Genomic DNA, 19,542 nt, shown 5'->3' with positions numbered 1-19,542 from the left:
GACTGTAAAGAGACCTTGAGAGTTTTGACAGCCGCTTATAAATGAAATGTATCGTTCTTCTTTTCCTCCTCCTCCTCCTCCTATTACTATTATTATTATTGTTATTATTATTATTATTATTATTATTATTATTATTATTATTATTATAAACACCCTAAATTGAAATCCATTTACCAACCTTAATGGAAAAGCCTTACCCCATGTTTACTTATTGTTGTCTGCCTGCTGTTGGTTCCGTGTGTCATGACGTCTTTGTGAGTCCATTAGCCGCGCAACTCCAGCTGGGCGACTCCCTGGGGGAGGTCCATGTTGGGTGGCAAAGCAAGCAAGGAGGGGCCGCCACCATCCCAGTCTTCATTGTGTGCTCTGAAAATGGGTGATACTAAATGCAGCTAATTTGATTCCAAAGACATTTGTCAGTTTCAATATAAAGAGCCTGCCGCCTGGTTCACTTCGTCGAGCTCTCACTTAGCCAGCTGACGGCAGCCGTCGGCTTCAAATCCAATTTGTAAAGCTTTGATTTGTGGATAAAAACCACGAAATGTGGCTTCGGTGACAGCATGGCGCTCAACTTGCAAACGTCACATGACCAAATCAAGAGACCAGGTGAGTCGTGACCTTCGTTACCTGAACCCGCAGGCACTGTGATGTCACTTGCGGTGGACAAGAAGTCTTGAAAAATTGGGAATTTGGCTGCCCAATTCAACCTAAACCTGATTGCAAACCCAATTTAAAACCCAAACAATATTTGGAACATAATTAAAACTGAAGCCTTGACTTCAACCCTTATTTGAAATTTTATTCTGGATTTGAAACCCTTAATTTTTTATATCTTAATTTGAATTAGAACTCTGATTTTGAACCCTGGTTTAATACCCTAACCTTGGCTTTAAATCCTCATTTGAAATACGAAAGCAAATTTGATACGTTGATCTGAGACCTGATTTTTCTGGACAGCACAAATCTTGGCAATACACCCTCATTTGAAACCTTCATGCAAATCTGTCACTCTTCAAAATTTAGAACCCTAATATTAGCTGCGAAGCCAAATTTGAAACCAGTACCTTTCCAAACCCTAAATTGAAACCCTAATCCAGATTCCAAGATCTACCTTTTGTTTAAAATTCATACCTTTGACTTCAAACCCGTATTGGGTGAGGGTAACCCAAATCCAGACTTTTCTCGGCGGTGATGAAGCCTATAAGTGTTGACGTCAAACGAGTGGTCAGGTACACCCCAGAATGGTCGTCCGCAAATCACAGGGGGAAAAACAACTCTCCTCTTTACGTGTTCTGAAAAGGACATGAATTGAGAAAGTATGTCAGATAGAAAAATAGCAGCGAGTGAGTTGATTCGCAGACAAACATCTTGCAGCTTTCACTTTCCAAGCCCATTACAACCAACCGTGCGTGCCGGTGCTAATCCTCAGCGAGCGTCGCTGGAGCGCGAGGGCGGCACATGACTGCATGCTGAACACATCAAAATCTGATTAATTCAAGCAATCATTTTATTTACACTTATATTATTGGACAGGGCCCATAGATTGTAAAGACGTCCAGGTAGATTTCTGACCCTGGTAACAAATAATCGTTGAAATGTGATTGTTTAAAGGACAACCGACACCTCCGGACAAGTTTTTTACAAAGATTCCACGGCATATGGCTATATTTTACGTTTTAAGACTCGCGCTGAATATTCAGCAAGTCTTGTTTTCGAGTTGATGACGATGCCTGACGTGACATCATGTCTGGAACGCCCCTGACCGAGAAAGCAACACACAATGCATTTTGGGTACTTTGTTTAGTCTGAAAACTTCGTGTTGATCCGTGTTGATGGCGAAATTAGAAAGAAAACACATAAATAACGCGATGGTGAATCGTGTGTGGCACCAAGACCACCATTTGATAGTAGACACAAATTCCCAGCAGACATATCAGCCCATTTCCAATGGAGCTTGGGCGCCATCTTGTGCATTTTCTGGGCGCTACATTGGAGTCCAGACGCCTCAAAATTATATGGAACGACTTCCTTAATCTATTGCAAACATTTCGGCTTTCCTCTTCAGAACTATTTGAATCATATTCATAACTGGATGAGTAACAAGAAAGCATCTTCTCCAAATATGAAGCCATTGTTTTGATTCTAGAGAAAGGCAATACGTTCTGGCGTGACGTCACGAACAAGGGGCCAGGACCTTCTGAAACTCACAATTTCTGAGGTCATTTTGAAGGAGTTTTGGGAAACTTTAAGTCATTTTTATTGGTGTTTTGCATTTGACTAAAAACATCATTTTGGGTATTTTAGATGCTATTAAAGGTTTTTCTGATGTCAGTTAGGAAACTGTCACATCTCGTTGCCATCCTGGGCGCGCCCCACCCCTCCTGTCACCTCCTCCGCCACTCCCGGGAGACGGCCCCTCAATCATTACTCACCTGGGTTCCCACAGCTGATTGTCATTCACTGATTGTGCCTTCTGTCTATATCTGCCTATCGCTCACTACCGTCTCCGTCGGAGTATTTTTGGACTTTGCCGTTACCACTTCCGTGTTGCCAGGTCTTCTATTATTTAGTTATCTTCCTCCACTCTTCCCTGTTTGTTATTTTTTGATGCATGTTTCAGTAAAGACTCTTGCTCCTTCCAAGCCTGTCACGTCGTGTATTTCGGGTCCTTCCCTTTCGCCAAACCCCGTCGCTCGAGTCCTGCCTTTTTGCACTCGAGCGTCGTCACAGAAACAAAAACAATGAAGTCGGTTGTCCTTTAAATGCGTAAACGCAAAAATCCACACATTTGGAATCAGCACAATAGGGGAAAAGCAATGAAAGGAAGCTGCAAGACCATTTTTAATTGTTTAAAAAGAATTTATGGACAAAATATAATTAACATCAGCCTGTGATTCAGATATTTTTAGGCCAGCAGAGAAAGCCTTGCAGGCCCTGACAGTCCAACACTGAATGAATCTGATATCAAGTCCTCCTTGGCAGTAGTTGGAACTCCACTGTGGGACTGGAGTTAGACATTTGTGCACTCCAGGTGTTGCATGGAACATGGCAGCCATGAGTACACAAAGAATATCCGTACTGGTATCGGTGTGAAAAAATGGTATCAAGCGTTCTTATTTGAAACCTTAACCTACATATAATTGGAAGCACCAGCCATGGCTTCAAACCTTTATTTGAAAATGGAAAACTATAGCTTGAAACAGTGGTCACATTTTAACGCTCTAATCTACTAAAAAATCTGATTTAAAAGCACAAATCTTTGTTGAAAATTCAGTTCTTGGTTTCCCACCTGAATTTGAAACCTGAACTTGGGTTTGAAATTCAAATTTGAGTTCTTATTTTTTTTATTTAAAACCCTAATCTTGAGCCTGTCTGTGAAATCCCAACCAAAGCTTCAAACCCTAATTAGAAACCATACCATGGTTTCAAATCCTTAATTTGAATTAGCCAACTTCCAATCTGAACCTGGACTTCAAATCTTCATTTACTCTTGTGTGAAGTTGCATTGAGAATTTGTTTTAGTGTAATGAAACCAGCCATTGATGGCTATCAGACGTTTATCCCTTCTGTTTTTCTTTTCTATTATGATTGTTGATAGTTTATCAGCCCATCTCAGTGGCAGGTGAGGTGGCCAGCGGCTTTTGTCTGAGGGAAGAGTACGGCTTACAAAAAAAAAAAAAAAAAAAAAAAAAAAAACAAGGTCAAGGCGCACCGGTAATCCAGGCAGCTGCGTTGGCAGGATTACTTTGGCTGCTCAGACCCCAACTAAAACCAACGTTTCCATGGCGGTGATACAGACATAAAATTCTGAGACTGGTGACACACCTCCCACACCCAGGGATTTTTTTGGGGGGCGAGTTCCTTTCTTAGAATTAATTTTACAAGCATTGTCATGACCAACACAGCGCTAAGTGAACTGCTATGCTACAAATAGTGACGACAAGGCGATTTAAAAGACTTCATCGTTGATGGGGCGTGTTGTGGTTTACTAATAAACAAGCAACTGGCACAGCTGTGTTGAACGCCACGTTTGTGTTTTCTTATGTTTATTTTCACATATTGCTCTATGGAGAACTTTTTCAGCAGCTTATGGTCACCATCATCATGACTTGTTGGAGATCAGGCGCGTAGAAAAAAACACCTAGCTCAGGCTTTCCTAACGTGAAATTCTAAATCTGTATTGAAAACGTGCATGAAAGCAACGCACAGGCCTGAAATCTTAACTTGAAGCTCTACTACCCTTGTCGTGGAATGCAAACTTGAAATTCTAACCGCAGGTATGAAATGCTAAAATTAAACCATGATTTGAAATGTTTTGAAACCAAACCTTGAAAACCAAAGCAGGCGCCTGTCACGTTTCGGTTTGCGGCCAACGGGTGGCACTGTCGGACCCTTCCTGCAGCTGCTCTGGTGGTCGTTTTAATCAGTGGCAGTTAAAAGGATTCCCAGTACGACCAATTTAAAATGTCATTTTTTTTATAATTATACATATTATTTCTAATCGCCTTTCAAAACTCTCAAGGACACTTTACAGTCACGGGATCTGAACATTTTTTCTGCAGGTGAGCCTCCATTGACTCAACACGGAAGTAACACAAATTCCACTAATGTGAGTGTGTATATCGACAGACTATACAATATTTGAAACCATAAATCTAAAAATTTTCACTTGAAAACAAAATCCTGGCTTGAAATGCGTATTTGAAATCCTTATCTATCGTCAAATCCTCATTCTCGGTTTCAAATGCTTACATTCAAATTGGGGCTTGAGGCCAACTTTTTGGGGGCTCAATACTAAATTTAATGCGTTCACCTCTAATATCTGTCGTTTATCCTGCACCAGTCAGTTTTACCTTCATTTTTCTTCCCTGTATTTTTTTATCCTCAGATGTCTACTACTGATGTCTGTCGCCAGACACAAAATAACATCAACCACCAATATCTACTTACTTGAGCCATGCCTGGATACAAAGTGGCCACCACCATAAACACTGTCATGAAAGTCTTCAAAAATGACAAAACAGAATATGAAACGTAAATATTCAAATTACATTCATCAACACAAGTGTTTTTAATCTGTATCATCATGGAAATGCAGCTCACACGCATTAAAAATAAAAGAGAGTAAACCGCAGTACTTTACTCCCATCTGCTGGTACTGTAAAGTAGTGCGTGTAGGATTCCTCGTCTGGACTTCTGACACGTTTGCTCGTCGCTGATTGGCTGTCCTGAGGAAGGAAAAAATACAGAAAATGATCTATTTTATTTTCGTTTAAAAGTATTGTCATTCAAACATTTCCTAACATGTCCTGCGAAAGTGACAATAAAAAGTAATTATAAAATTGGTATTAAAGAAAGCCCAAATATATTGAGTGAGTGCCTGAAATCACAACGTACATGTATACAAAATTGCTAAGTGGGCAGACGAGGCATGCGCATCTGCATCATCCAATAAAGTCACCACTGCAAACAGATGCATTTTTTTTAGAAAAATATGACAAAACTGATCAATCATTCATAGTGAAATTTGTAGTTTATTTTGAGGTCTTGAATCCTTGAATTAAGTGATCGATGAAGCGGAATAGACAACTGGCTAATGCTAGCTATAGTAGTTACCTGCTAGTCAGTTAAGCTGATTGTAGTTAGCAGTTAGCTACCCTATCGCTCTGTTTTGGACTGTTCCTCAACCTGGTTTAAATGTCATGAATTCTTGTATGGTATTTCTCCAATGTCTGTAAATATCAAGAAATTTTACAACAAGTGTAGTTTTATGTGTAGTAGTAGGCATACACATGTATTTATTTATTGGGGTTATTAACGTTATGTTGCCATTTTGTATTACATTTGTATTGTTTTCTATACTGGGCCGGAAAACGTGTCTGTCTGATTTATGTGTGTGTGAAGTTCTGACGCTGTTTTATTTGTATTTTTTTTTTTTTTTTTTTTGGAAATGTATTGTGTGGGAAAAAAATCTGAACCTGATACCTGAAAATGATCTCTTCACTTTATGTCTATCAGCGGTGAGTTTTAGGACCATTTATGATGGATGATCTGGTTGTGTTAAACAAAATGCATCCAAAAAGGGATGCAATACAAATCCATCAACGTTCTGGAGCTTCAGAATGCGTTGCACCCCAAACCAGCTTTTTTTTTCAAATACCCATCAGTATTATTTGAAGAGTCCTTGCATTCAGACTGAGCCTCTAAACCTGGGCAGACTAAAACAAAGAGGTGAGTTTTCAGTTAGGTCGTTCAGTTTGCGTAAATTCAGGATGGCAACTGTGAGAATGACATACCTTGACCTCTACCTGGAAGGAACTCATCTTCTCTTTCTGTTGAGAACTGTCACGGCCATCAACAGCTCTGGAATCACAAAAATAATATCTATACTATATGAAATCAAATAAAGATATGTCATGAACTATCGATATAGAATCGTTCAATACCATATTGCTTTCCCAAACGGTTTTAACAATGGTTGCTATGGTCACCACCTGAGGTTCTGATCTTCCGCCGGACCAGACTATGATCACAATCAGTGAAACCGCTCCTCTCTTCTTCGAGGTCTGAAATAAAGTCAGAGATGAAAAAAACGTTTGGTGACATTGTTTTACTCAGTAAAGCAAGTCTATTGAGACGATTGGTGACAATGTTCAAGTTGCAAACATCCAGTGACTTAATTTAACTCATTCACTGCCTGATGTGCCAAAATGTGTCTACTTTTTTGTCATTTTCATTCAAATTCCAGGACCTACAAAATATAGTTTTAGGACTACATAAATCAGGGGTGTCCAAAGTCGGTCCTCGAGGGCCGCTGTCCTGCCTTTTTTCCAGCTCTCCCAGGGGCAACACACCCGATTCAAATGATCAGCTCATCAGCCAGCTCTGAAGCAGCATCAAAATGGTCCTGATGATTTGAATCAGGTGTGTTGCTCCTGGGTGAGCTGGAAAACAGGCAGGACGGCGGCCCTCGAGGACCAACTTTGGACACCCCTGACATAAATATTCAATAAAGTGTTTAAAAACCTCAGATGCTCTTCTTTAATCAGAAAAAAAAAAGTTTATTTCGAGCTTATTTGCTTCTGGAGTAACATGAGGTGCAAGTGGGGGCTGCTGTATAAAAGGCAAATACTGCCCCCTCGTGGAAGGGAAAAACAATGCCAGAGGTCTAAACCAGCACTTTATCGGCACCCCCTGCAAGAAAAACCAAAACCCGGGAAAATTCAGGAATGGCGCCGCTCCATGTGATATTTTCAATTCCCGAATAAATTCGGGGAGGGCAGTGAATGAGTTAATAAGCAATGTGACACTATCAAGGTAATATGATTATGGATTAAAAACCACCGATATACTGCTGAAGAGATTTGTTGTCTTACAACAAAGTGTTTGGACACCGTCACGTCTTGTCTTTGGTTTTTTGGGTGTTGCCACTAACCACACTGTTGGGAAGAGATGGCTTTAGTCACGTATATGAAAGAAAAAAAGTTCAGGGGTGGACATCATCTTCTAACCTACCCACTGCGGTTTGTTATCCCAGAAGTAGCTTTGTCCCTTTCTCTGGTGTTGGTCCTTAATTTTCGTGCTGATTCATTCGTCCTCCTCCAGGCTGAATAAGTGTTGGGTGCCTTTTTGCTTTTTGTTTTTTCTTGGGGGCGAGAAAAGATGGATGACGTTATGTAGACAAACGAAGCGCTTTTGAGACTTAAGAGACCATTTTTGCACTTCAGTTTTAATGACTTACTACTTTTCATCGGGACGCCATCAGATTTCGTTTTTCTGCAAAAATATAATTATAATAGTGCATAATGTTTGATTGGGGTTGAGCTTTTAAACTAAATACAGTGATACCTCGGTTTACGAACTTTTCAGTTTACGAACGTTTCATTTATGAAAAATTTACCTTGGCATACGAACTTTTTTCGTACACGGAGCTGCCTCAATGAGTGATCTGTCCTTCGCGAACGAGCCCATTCTTCTACAACAAAATGGCAGCCGACTGTTTTTGTCCTCTATTCCTCGCCCCCAGTCTTCGGTTAAAGCCATGTGATTGGTCAAGAACTTTCATCTAGAACTGCTTCATGTCATCACAAAGACGTTACAGCAAGTCCAGAAGAATGAATGACTCTCTGTGTCTTTGTGTTGTCACATTATTTGTTATTTTTCTTTTGTTTTTTTTTCCAAGATGGCGGCGCGTGAACACGCAGCGGCTCCCCTCTCCCGGCAAATTGGCGTTTTCATGTTTATGTTTGTTAAGTAATTATGAGTGCCTTGCATGCTGGGTCCGAGAGGACAGTAATTTCATCTGTGCTGTATGTCATGCATATTAGCATATTTGACAATAAAGCTGACTTTGACTTTTTGACTTTGTCTTTGATGAACACAGCAGTGAGGGGGGTTTTAAACATTAAAGAGACAGGCAGACAACAGTGAGAGAATTTGAACTTTGATAGTTCAAAGGCAGTGTAGACTGCAAGGTTAAAATATCTCATCAATCACTTGATGCAAAAAGCTATCAACCCAGCTAAACAGAACACAATTAATGAGGAACTAGATCAAATTATTACAGAGAAAGCACCTACAAGGGATCATTCTTCACGATGGTGAAAGGTTACGTTCCTCATCAAGTGTTTAATGCTGATGAAACCGGCCACTCCATTCCATCAAGCCATCCACCACCATCACAAAGGTAAATAAAAAAAACTTTATTATACAGTACAGTTTATATATTTAATTATAATATCATAACACATTTATTATACATAAAATGAGGTATATTTTGTGTAGTTTTAAGGCTTGGATAATTAGAAAGTAAAAAATTATGTTTTATGGGGACCTGGGAACGGATTATTCTCATTTTAATGGTTTCCTATGGGAAATTATTTTTTGGGATACACACTTATCACCTTACACACTCTGTCTGGGAACCAATTAAGTTCTTAAGCCAAGGTATCACTGTATAGAAATGTGTGACCACCACAGACTGATACTTACGCAATGCGCTCTTCTGTAGGTTTCGCCGTAGAGTGTGCAGGGGTGTTAGCCTCTTTGTGACTTTTCGGTGTTGGTATATCTATGGGGTTCATTTTTCTCTTCTTTGGAAACGGTGAGTCCCTGTCAAGATAAAACATTATGGGGAGAGAAAATGAAAGTTTGTGGTTTGCTTTTTCTGGGCTGATGGTTTGTCAACAATGTTTTTTGTCTCACATGGTTTGGTTCAGTTCAAACGAAACATGTCACATTTTCACATTTCAAATCCAATTTCATTACGTATTGTGGTGCTTTGAGATAAGAGCGAGACTTCAAGATAACATATGAGTGATTGCTTGATCTGACTTGGGAACAAACATTTCAGAAATTCTGATGTAATCAGATTGCATTCAAACTAACTAGACTGACAGAACAGTCAGGCAATGCATCACCAACCTCAAATTGTTTGGTGCGCGTCTCAAACTCTGTCTCCTCCTTTTCAATCTTCTTTTTCCTACTCAACACAGTGACGATGAGCAAAAACAAAACACACACACATACACACAAAGATGTATTGCCGAGGTGTGTAAAATAAGTGGCTAAAGACAAACCTTTTTGCGTGCGGATGCCTCCCGGGTTCGTCTTCCATTTCGCTCTCTTGTTGCTCGACCAGTAAAAATATGAAAGGTGAATGATGCACAAACGTGTTGTTCATAAAGAAAGGATAAGACAAAGAAGATCAAGTCTTACTTGATACTCCTTGACGTTGAAGACGTCGCGGTGGCCATGCTGGTGGTCGTAGATTCAGGAAACGTGCTGGGGATTTCTGGGAGCAGGAAAAAAAAGGGGCGCTGTGTTGTTCGAATTACAGTCATCCCTCATTTTTCACGGGTAATGAGGCTCAGGACCACCCGCGATTGACAGAAATCCGTGAAGTAGGTTTGTCTCTGTCTCTTTCTCGAATATGCACACTTCCCCCCGCCACACACACTCACACACACACACACGCATGTTCAATGACATAATCTAGGTGTAAGTTTTTTTTTTCCTGAAATAAACAAATACATGCGCAAATAAATAGATTGATGGAATTTTAATGGTAATCGGATTTAATAACTAAACAAACACACAAACAAATACATACTTTCTCACAAAATTCCCGCAAACTTCTTTTTCATTAAAAAAATACAACTTTACATTACATTGTGATTACCGTATTTTCCAGTGTATAAGCAGTGTTTGAAATAATGTCTGCCCGGATGCCAGAGGCATGTAACTTTTACGGCGGGCGTACAACTTCCAGAACCTCTCTGGCCGGATGGCCGACAACTTTTTCCAGGGAAAACAAAAAAAAACAATGATTTTTTTTTTAACGTTTGCTTCCGATTTCGAAATATTCGTTTGGTTTGAAATCTCTGAATTTCGGTTCGTTTGGCAATTTTTAATTTCGGTTTGTTTGGCAATTGACATACTCGGCAGCCATTCAGATGCTTGTATCGAATAACTTTGCGCCTGGACTTTCCCGAGGGATCAGGTCATGCATTTGCATATCATTTTCAAAAGTAGACGCACATAGAACATAAGAAAAATAAAGAAGTGGTTAGGAATCAAGTCAAAACCTTAGCCCCAGAAGAGAGACTCAAAAGAAGCTAACAAAATTTATGACGCTACAAAACGTAAACGTACATTAAAAGCATTGTGGAAACGTGGCTTGCAGCAGACGACGCAACACAAATATTGCACTGTGCAACCTGCCGTGAAGTGTATGGACAAACGGCAACTGGAGCTAAATCATCAGCAAAGGATATTTATGACAAATTAAGCAAGGGAGCATTTGTGGAAGGTACATCAATTCCTTAATTTTAAAGTGTTGTTCTGTTATATATTCTGATTATCAATCCTTAATATTTTGCAACAATGTTTTTTTTTTTGCGATTAGTCGTCTTATTGTTTCAAGTTGTGAAAAGTTGGGCAGGCAACCTTATGGCCGGGCAGGCAACTTTTCAGAGTTGTCTGTCCTGGAGTCCGCTAACTTTTTGTCATGAGTTTCAGACACTGGTATAAGGCACTCCCAAAAGCCTTGATTTTCTTCACATGATGACCTGCACATTGTATGCCAGTGCGCCTTATATGTGAAGTCATATTAAACCACAACAGGTCTTTCAACGATTCTCAGCAGTCACCCACTTTTCCCCGCGTAATATTGCATAACCCCAGCCTTTAATGTAGCACCTTATAACATGGTATACCTTATATTTGGAAAACTTTTATATACAGTAAAGTCTCGTTATATCGATATCGGATATATCGATAGTCCCGGTTATATCGATACTATTTCTATGCACGCACGGAGAAAATTACATGCAAACAGGGTCGGATATATCGATAGTCCCGGTTATATCGATATTTTTTCGGACTCCCTTGAATATCGATATAACGAGTCTTTACTGTATTTATATATATTATTTTTGGAAAAGTTTTTTTATTCATTGAAGGTGTGCCTTATAGTCTGGTGTACTTTATAAATGGAAAAAGTTTGAAAATACACTATTCATTGGGGGTGCCTCTTATACTCCGGTGTGCCTTATGCACCGGGAATTCGGTAATTGATCACGACATGCGCTGCCATTAAATGTCTAAATATGACTTACCCTTTGCTGTTTGGTCACCATTGAAGATAGCAATGCGTCTTCCATCTTTGTTTGTACTTTTTGGCACTCTGTAAAACAAATAATAATAATAATAATAATAATAATAATAATAATAATAATAATAATAATAATAATAATAATAATAATAATAATAATAATAATACATTTAATTTACAAACACCTTTCTGGACACTCAAGGACACTTTATGAATAAAAGAACAATACACCGAACAATAAAACCATAAATGAAATAAATAATAAATGTGAATAAATGAAAAAAAATCACAAAAAAGTTGGAAACTACAGATTAGGCAGACAACAGAAAAGTCATGACACACACAAAACAAAAACACACACACACACACACACACACAAAAGAAGCTAAAAACTGACTGGTTGTTGTTTTGCACCAGAGGCTCAGATTTAGCTGCTGTGGATGTCATCATGGTGGAAGCCCCTGTCGGAATAATCAGAAATGAAGTCATCAGACCTTGATTCCAACAGTGAACTCAAACGTACTGTACCTCTTTGCATCTGGACTGACTCCTGATACTCCTTCTGTTGCGCTTCTCTGAAAAACAAACGCTGTCAACAAAAAGAATCATTGGCAAGTTGACCTTTTTCATTGTTTTTTTTTTTTTTAAATGCACCCTTATCATTTACTGTGTTTGACATACAGATAGACAAACATTCCCGTTAATGGACATCACTTAAGACAGTGGATCATGTTATTAGGTTCAGGACATACAGTATGAAGGTGTTAATGGAAGGTATTTGGGAATTCTATTATTTTGGATATTTGTGTGTGTGTGTGTGGGGAGGGGGGGCAGTGCTTGATTTTACTGTACATTCTACACAAAATACTATTTAAACTCATTCACTGCCAGACGATTTGCAAAAATGTTTTGTTTGTACCCACAGAATATTGAGTTTTAGGGCTATTTAAACATTCAATGCAGCGTAGGAAAACGGACTCTCTTCTTTCATCAGAAAAAAAAGAGTTAATTCCTAAATTATATGGGTCTGGAGTTATATGAGCTTGAAATGAGGGCGGCTGTCCAAAATACAATGCAATACATATTGGTTTATATCGCATTTTTATAACAGCTGAAGCTGGATAAAAGTGTTAACATGGAAAAAAGGGGAATGTTGCCTCCTTGTGGAAGGGAAAAAAACTTAGCCAGACGTCATGGCCAGCACTTTATCGGCACCCAAAAAAGAAAAAACAAAACCCAAACACATTTAGTAATGGCGCTCCACGCCATATTTTCGATTCCCGAATAAATTTGTGAATGGCAGTGAATGAGTTCAAATCCTCTGCTGCTTACCCTGCCATGTGCCACATGTTTTCACGGGGTGGCGAGTCTGGCGACTTGTGGAGGCAGACTGAACGGAACTGAAGCGAGAGAGTCGTGTGTGACTCCGAGTCGAGATTGTCCAAATTGAGGCCCCTCGAGATGCCCGAGGAGATCCCCACAATGTCAGGATGTTCCTGGTTGTTCTGCCAAGTGGGACGAGTGGCATGGTGCAAGTCCGGAGATGTCTCAACCTGAGTCCCAGAGTTTGGATTCTGACAGGCCTGCATCATTTCGCAGCTCAATTTCATGCTTGAATTGAAAAAAATGGTGTTGAACGTATTTTAGTCAATTCTAGTTTCTTTTTGCCAACTTACTAGAAGCTGTTAGGGTGGCTGTGCGCAAGGTCAGTCAGGGTGACGAAGGGATGCTCGAGAATCTGACTGGGCATCAGTCGCTTGCCAGCATCAGGCCGCAGCAGCTGCTTTAGTAAATCCACAAAAACTTCCTGGTCTTGGACTTCTGCCGTGGTGTCCTCATTTGACAGATGGACAACTTGTCTTACCTGGACAGAAGCACACTGCAAGCTTTAATACTGAGACACACGCGAAAATGACATGAATTAAACTTTTTTTTTCAAAATCTACACCTCATTTATGGTTGGTGAGGGATTACGCATGATTGGATTAAAAACTCTGACCTAAAACTACAACACTGAAAGGAGCATAACCAAATGGATATAATATAACATCAAGAAAACAGTATGTAGAATAATTATATATATTTAGAAAAAATACTTTTTAATGAAATTGACTTTTAGTATAATTATGATAATGGTGTCTGATTATGTTGGGCCAGCAGAGAAGGCCTTGCTGGCTCTGACGGCCCACCACTGCTTTCTGGGAACCAATTAAGTTCGTAAGCTGAGGTATCACTGTATTTTAAACAGCTGCCCTCATTTCAAGCTCCTATAACTCCAGACCCATATAATTTAGGAATTAACCTTTTTTTGATGGAAGACGAGAGTCCAAGGTTTCCAACACAGTGTTCAATGTTTATGTCGTCCTAAAATTCAATATTCTGTGGGTCCTGTAATTGGGGTGAAAATGACAAAAACCCTGGCTCTGGAGTGGACACATTTTTGCACATGTCTGGCAGTGAATGAGTTAAGTGCAACTACTGGTTACCGAATGCTCCCTCTCATTGCATCTCTAATATCGCTGAGTTAATCTTCCCCCAATTGATTTGTTCCTTTTTGGAATTTTCACCATGGCAACACCATTTTTTTTTTCAATTTTTTTTCCCAAGATGGCGGCGCGTGAACACACAGCGGCTCCCCTCTCCCGGCAAATTGGCGTTTTCATGTTTATGTTTGTTAAAGTAATTATAAGTGCCTTGCATGCTGGGTCCGAGAGGACAGTAATTTCATCTGTGCTGTATGTCATGCATATTAGCATATTTGACAATAAAGCTGACTTTGACTTTGACTTTGACCATTCTCATGCTTGGGGGAAAAAAAATCTCATCCTGCGTTCCTTGCTAGGATGATGTTAAGATAAAGAACAAAGCTTGATACCTGGCAAAGGTCATCCAGAGAGTTGATAAAATTGTCGGTGCAGGCTACATAGCCATACTCGTTGGGAGTCTACGGGGAAGTGATACAAAACTGTCAGAAACGCTGTGAAATCAAAAAGGAAGTTTTCCAAATGACAAAACGTTTTGGGGACATTTGATTCGATCATCGGCTGTTGAAAGTTCACTGCTATTCGGAAATTTACTTTATACCTTTAGTCTCCAGTGACATGACTGGTAATCCCTTTCATCCTTATAAAAATAAGTCGTGTTGACTCCAATATTCAGAAGTTTTTGTGGAAAATGACCCAAGATGTGCTCGATCTTTCTCAACTGCGGGGATACATTTTTACAAATGGAAGCAACGTTATTTCAGAGCAGTCAGGATCGGAATAATTTTTTGGGGTTGTGGATCAAGGCGGGTTTCTTGCCATGTCGTATTCACAGGTGCTGTAGAAAAGTGGAGAGCCCAAAAACAACTCTGCAATAATGCAACCAAGTGACCACACATCGATAGCTTCCGAGTAAGGAAAACCGACGATGATCTCTGGAGCCCTGAAAGTAGCAAAAACCATTTACTCTTACTGGTCAACCTTAGCTAACAGCTGCCCTGATAAATGAATACAATTCCCGTATAAAAGTTGTAGTACGCCGCACATTGTTTGAAATGACGCTAACACAAGTGGAAATGCAGACAGCTTATCGCGCACGTTATGCTTTTATCAATCCGACCGTATGCAGCGATAAAAAAAATATGTGATTGAAGATTACTTTTGCTGCTTTGCCGGGACAATAGTCGCAATCGGCGGCATCATTCTCGTTGGCTACCAGCAGTTGAGACAAACTGGATGTTAGCCAAAATGGTCTTTGTAAGATTGGTTCACAATGAAATGTTTTTCCCATGAAGTTGAAGTACGCCGTACATTATTTGAAATGAGAAAAAAATTATAAAATACGGGGAAAACACATACGTTGATAGGTATGATTTATTGCACATACCGTGATACCTCAGCTTAGGACCGCTTTAGCTAAGTAATTAAATTCACAAAAATATAATCATGGCATGCGAACTATTGTTCAACGGATGAACCAAACCACAGCGCCATGGTGGCTGGCGGACTAGTTTTCCACACCTCCTCTTTGAGTGCAGATGTGGTTTGTTATCGAGTGGAGTACTTTAATGTTATGGGACTGAAAAAGACCCCACCACAGGCTAGTGTTAAGCCGAAGAGGACACAAAAGAAAATTATGGTCGAGCAGAAGATCATCGAAAAACACGAACGAGGTGTGCATTTGTTTCTGTTGTCGACGCAACAGTCTCAGGCAAGAGAAGAGGTTAAAAAAGTTCTGTATATTTGGATTAACGAAAAGCAACGAACAGGGGACCGTGGGAGTGAGGGTATTATCGCAGAGAAAGCGCGGCAACTTCACTCGGATATCATCAATGACCATCACAAAGGTAAATAAAATGACTTTATTATACAATAGTTGATTTCGTTAATTACAATACAATAGCATATTTATTATACGTAAAATAATGTATATTTTGTGTAGTTTTAAGGATTATTTAGTAGAAAATTAAGTTTTATGGTAACAGATTATTCTCATTTTTAATGGTTTCTTATGGGAAATAAATGTCAGACGAACTTTTCGCCTAACACACACTTTCTGGGAACCAATTAAATTCGTAAGCCGAGGTATCACTGTACATTGTCAATCATATCTCAACACAAGCACTCAGACAAAAGAAAGGTCAGCTAAATTTTTTGCAATACCTGTAACGGCGGTTCTGAAAGTGTCGGCCCTGATTGGTCTCTGAGACGTGCTGGGCCAAGCCAAAATCAATGATCTTAACTTTGTACGGTCGGTTGACGTGCTCCACCATCATGATGTTGTTGGGCTTCAGGTCTGCGTGGATAAGTCCAATACTGTTCAGAAAACGCAGGCCCACGGCCAGCTGAAGACACGAGTACATGGTATTCAATTATAATAACTTCACCAGCCTGGCTTGTTAGCTTAAAATATATATATATTTTACCGAGTTGAGTCTGGGGATTTAAGATAGCTCAAACGATGGATAGAAAATCTAATAAATGCGTGTTGAAAAAAAAAATGTGACAATGTCACAAAATCTGCTCGGTGCAAAAATAACGAACATGTTGTTTGCTACGCATTAGCATAACTTGCTAGCTTAATTCACGACGAGACTCAAAAGCCTTAAAGCCAAAATAGAATTTAGATTAGAATTAAGTTGTATTATTTTAGTTAAAAATACATCTTCTATATATGTAAAACGTCTTATTGAGATGGTCATGTGATCTGTTTTGTTTTGATGTCTTGACTAGATGATGCTCAATGTGGCCATGTTCTCCCTTTTCTAACTCTTGTAAAAAACATCTTCTGAGAACACATTATTATTATTATTATTATTATTATTATTATTATTATTATTATTATTATTATTATTATTATTATTATTATTATTATTATCTCATCTCATCTCATCTCATTTTCCGTACCGCTTATTCCTCATTAGGGTCGCGGGGGTTGCTGGAGCCTCTCAGCTGTCTTCGGGCACGAGGCCTCTATTATTATTATTATTTATTATTATTATTATTATTATTATTATTATTATTATTATTATAGAAAGAATCATATTCTTTACCAAAAATAGTTTTGTGAGAAAAAATGTAGTATTGCCAGGCTGTTGTTTTAAATTGTGTAATTCTGTGAAATAATTTATTTTTGTTAAATTACATTTTCCTCCAATTTTATAAAAATGCTTATACTGAAAAATAGGACTATGGTGGACGACTACTGGTCTGCATAAAAAAAACCTGAGAAACCTACAATATTTGTATGGGGTTAACAAAATTAAAACCAGCAGGAAATTGAAAAAAAAAAAATACAAAATTTAGGTCAGAAAAAATCATATACAGTAAAGTCTCGTTATATCGATAATCAAGGGAGTCCAAAAAAATATCGATATAACCGGGACTATCGATATATCCGACCCTGTTTGAATGTAAATTTCTCAATGCGTGCAAAGAAATAGTATCGATATAACCGGGACTATCGATATATCCAATATCGATATAACGATACTTTACTGTATGTGAACATATGTGAAAAAACATAAAAAAGTAGGCGTCCATTATTGGAGTATTGTCACATTTCATCCTGAAAAAATGCAAGGAAAGTAATGATCTCTTGAACAATTAAGTCATTCTAGAAAGATGGCTTTTTGTTGTTGTAAATCAACGCACATTAGTGTAATGACTTGTTTCTTTTTTCATGTACTCCGCTGTGGCAATTTCAATACTACTACTACTACTACTACTACTACTACTATTACTACTACTACTACTACTACTACTACTACTACTACTACTACTACTACTACTACTACTACTACTACTACTACTACTAATAATAATAATAATAATAATACATTTCTAAGTGCCTTTCTAAGTGCCTTTCAAAACTCTCAAGGACACCAAACAATGTTTGTGTTGATCAATGTTTTAGAATAAAGAACCAAACAATTTTGAACATCAGCCTATCTTTGAAAACCACCCCATTTGACAAATAGATGGTATCTCACAGTTCACAATGCATTTTCTTTTGTTCTTTATTTCATCTTGACTATCAGTCAGAATGTCGTGAGGCCTTTTGTCAGCAAATTCCCTTGCCTATGACTCTTCAGATAACATTTGAGCAGGAACATTGCAAGAACCTTTCCTCTCCTTGACTGCCACTTCATCATTGTAACAAGTGTAAGTTCCTTTTTTTTCACCACCCACGCTGTGGAAGGCCAGCTGTGACCACGCCACCGATGAAAACACCAAATTCCCAAAGACGTCTGGAATAAATGCACATTTCGACAGAGGCAAGTGTACCTGATGAAGAATGGGTCGGATCTCCTTGACAAGGAGGCACTTGGTGGGTCTGGTATTCATAAAGTCCCACAAGTTGATGTCCAACATCTCAAACTCGAGGCACATGTACGCTCTGTCCACGAAGATGCTCTTGCATTGGATCAAGTTGACTTTGTCCGTGTCAAAATCCATTAAGGTTTGCAGTGTACTAGCCTTAAAAAGACATTCAAGTTAAGTCAGAGGCATTGATAACCAGAAGTCTATCACGTCTTGTGTTCGGCACCTCTTTCTTGAACGTGTCCAGGGCGTCAATGTGCTTGAAAATCTTGACGGCGACTTCCTCCCTGGTGGCCGTCTTCAAGCACTTAACCACATCGCCGAAGGTGCCCTCCCCCAGGAAGTCCAGGATGTGGTAGTCTGAGGCGGGTGAGTGGAGGACCCTCAGGTATCTTTCGACGTCGTATGGCGAGGAGCACATAGCGATGGCCTCCTCTTCAGACGATGTGACGGCTTTGGCATGCACCCTGTAAGGGGGTTTCTGCCCACCGACATTGGACAGTAACAGCGAGGTCAAACTGATTGTTAGGTTAGGATGGGTTTTGAAACAAAGGGTGGGGTTTATGAATATTATGATTGCAAAGTAAGGTTTCAAACATGATTAGAGTTTGTTTCAAAGTTGCATTATACAAAGTAATTCAGGGTTGGGATTTCAATGCAAAACGGTGTTATTAATTGCTTACTAACCTGCTCTGCAGCCATTTTCTTGTCATGGCAGCAACAAATTAATAAAACACATCCACCTAAGGCAGAACTTAAAAAATAAAGAGGGTACTAACAAACTATCTGTTTCAGCATTTTAAAATGGTATTTATTGATAAAATGACTTTTTACAGAATTGTTGTCACTGTCAGCGGCTTGTGTAAGGTGAATGATGTCACATAGCTGTGTCATGACTCTAATCTACCTCCCCTTGCGGCATGAGTGACATCACATTTTCAGAACATCACCATGTGACCTCATTACGCCACATTAAGTCTGCTGGTAAACTTGATCACAGAGCTTCGCTCTCAAATTTGCATGAGGAACTCCCTGTCAGTGGAGCAGCAACTCAGACTGATTGGAACCGCTTAAAGGAAATAGCAAAATGCTAGATTGAATATTTTATAATAATAATAATAA

General features: G+C 39.2%; 1 protein-coding gene and 3 long non-coding RNA genes across 4 annotated transcripts; all 4 read right to left on the bottom strand.

Annotated features, from left to right (window-relative positions):
- Positions 1 to 203: 203 nt before the first annotated feature.
- On the bottom strand, positions 204 to 5,087 carry LOC148896324 (uncharacterized). The gene is made up of 3 exons (XR_016115198.1): positions 4,951 to 5,087; positions 1,132 to 1,292; positions 204 to 366 (listed from the first exon to the last, which is right to left on the bottom strand). It is a non-coding gene; the product is annotated as an uncharacterized LOC148896324 (long non-coding RNA).
- Positions 5,088 to 5,094: 7 nt separating this feature from the next.
- On the bottom strand, positions 5,095 to 6,514 carry LOC148896323 (uncharacterized). Its single transcript, XR_016115197.1, has 4 exons — positions 6,447 to 6,514; positions 6,297 to 6,363; positions 5,986 to 6,218; positions 5,095 to 5,228 (listed from the first exon to the last, which is right to left on the bottom strand). It is a non-coding gene; the product is annotated as an uncharacterized LOC148896323 (long non-coding RNA).
- Positions 6,515 to 7,545: 1,031 nt separating this feature from the next.
- Positions 7,546 to 9,483, bottom strand: LOC148896322 (uncharacterized). The gene is made up of 4 exons (XR_016115324.1): positions 9,424 to 9,483; positions 8,992 to 9,111; positions 7,742 to 7,776; positions 7,546 to 7,645 (listed from the first exon to the last, which is right to left on the bottom strand). It is a non-coding gene; the product is annotated as an uncharacterized LOC148896322 (long non-coding RNA).
- A 2,558-nt stretch (positions 9,484 to 12,041) lies between these two features.
- On the bottom strand, positions 12,042 to 19,122 carry LOC148896321 (homeodomain-interacting protein kinase 3-like). The gene is made up of 10 exons (XM_088998426.1): positions 19,108 to 19,122; positions 18,647 to 18,901; positions 18,385 to 18,576; positions 16,261 to 16,442; positions 14,917 to 15,040; positions 14,699 to 14,818; positions 14,490 to 14,558; positions 13,291 to 13,478; positions 12,947 to 13,225; positions 12,042 to 12,075 (listed from the first exon to the last, which is right to left on the bottom strand). Exons 1-10 carry the CDS (start codon positions 19,120 to 19,122, stop codon positions 12,042 to 12,044), a joined length of 1,458 nt encoding a protein of 485 aa, XP_088854552.1.
- Positions 19,123 to 19,542: the final 420 nt, after the last annotated feature.

This window comes from Hippocampus bargibanti, linkage group LG06 (genome assembly GCF_051943395.1).
Source record: "Hippocampus bargibanti isolate YZ-2025 linkage group LG06, ASM5194339v1, whole genome shotgun sequence".
Classification (NCBI taxonomy): domain Eukaryota; kingdom Metazoa; phylum Chordata; class Actinopteri; order Syngnathiformes; family Syngnathidae; genus Hippocampus; species Hippocampus bargibanti.
Note: the sequence above shows the minus strand (reverse complement) of the source record. Positions and strands in the feature narration are given on the sequence as shown.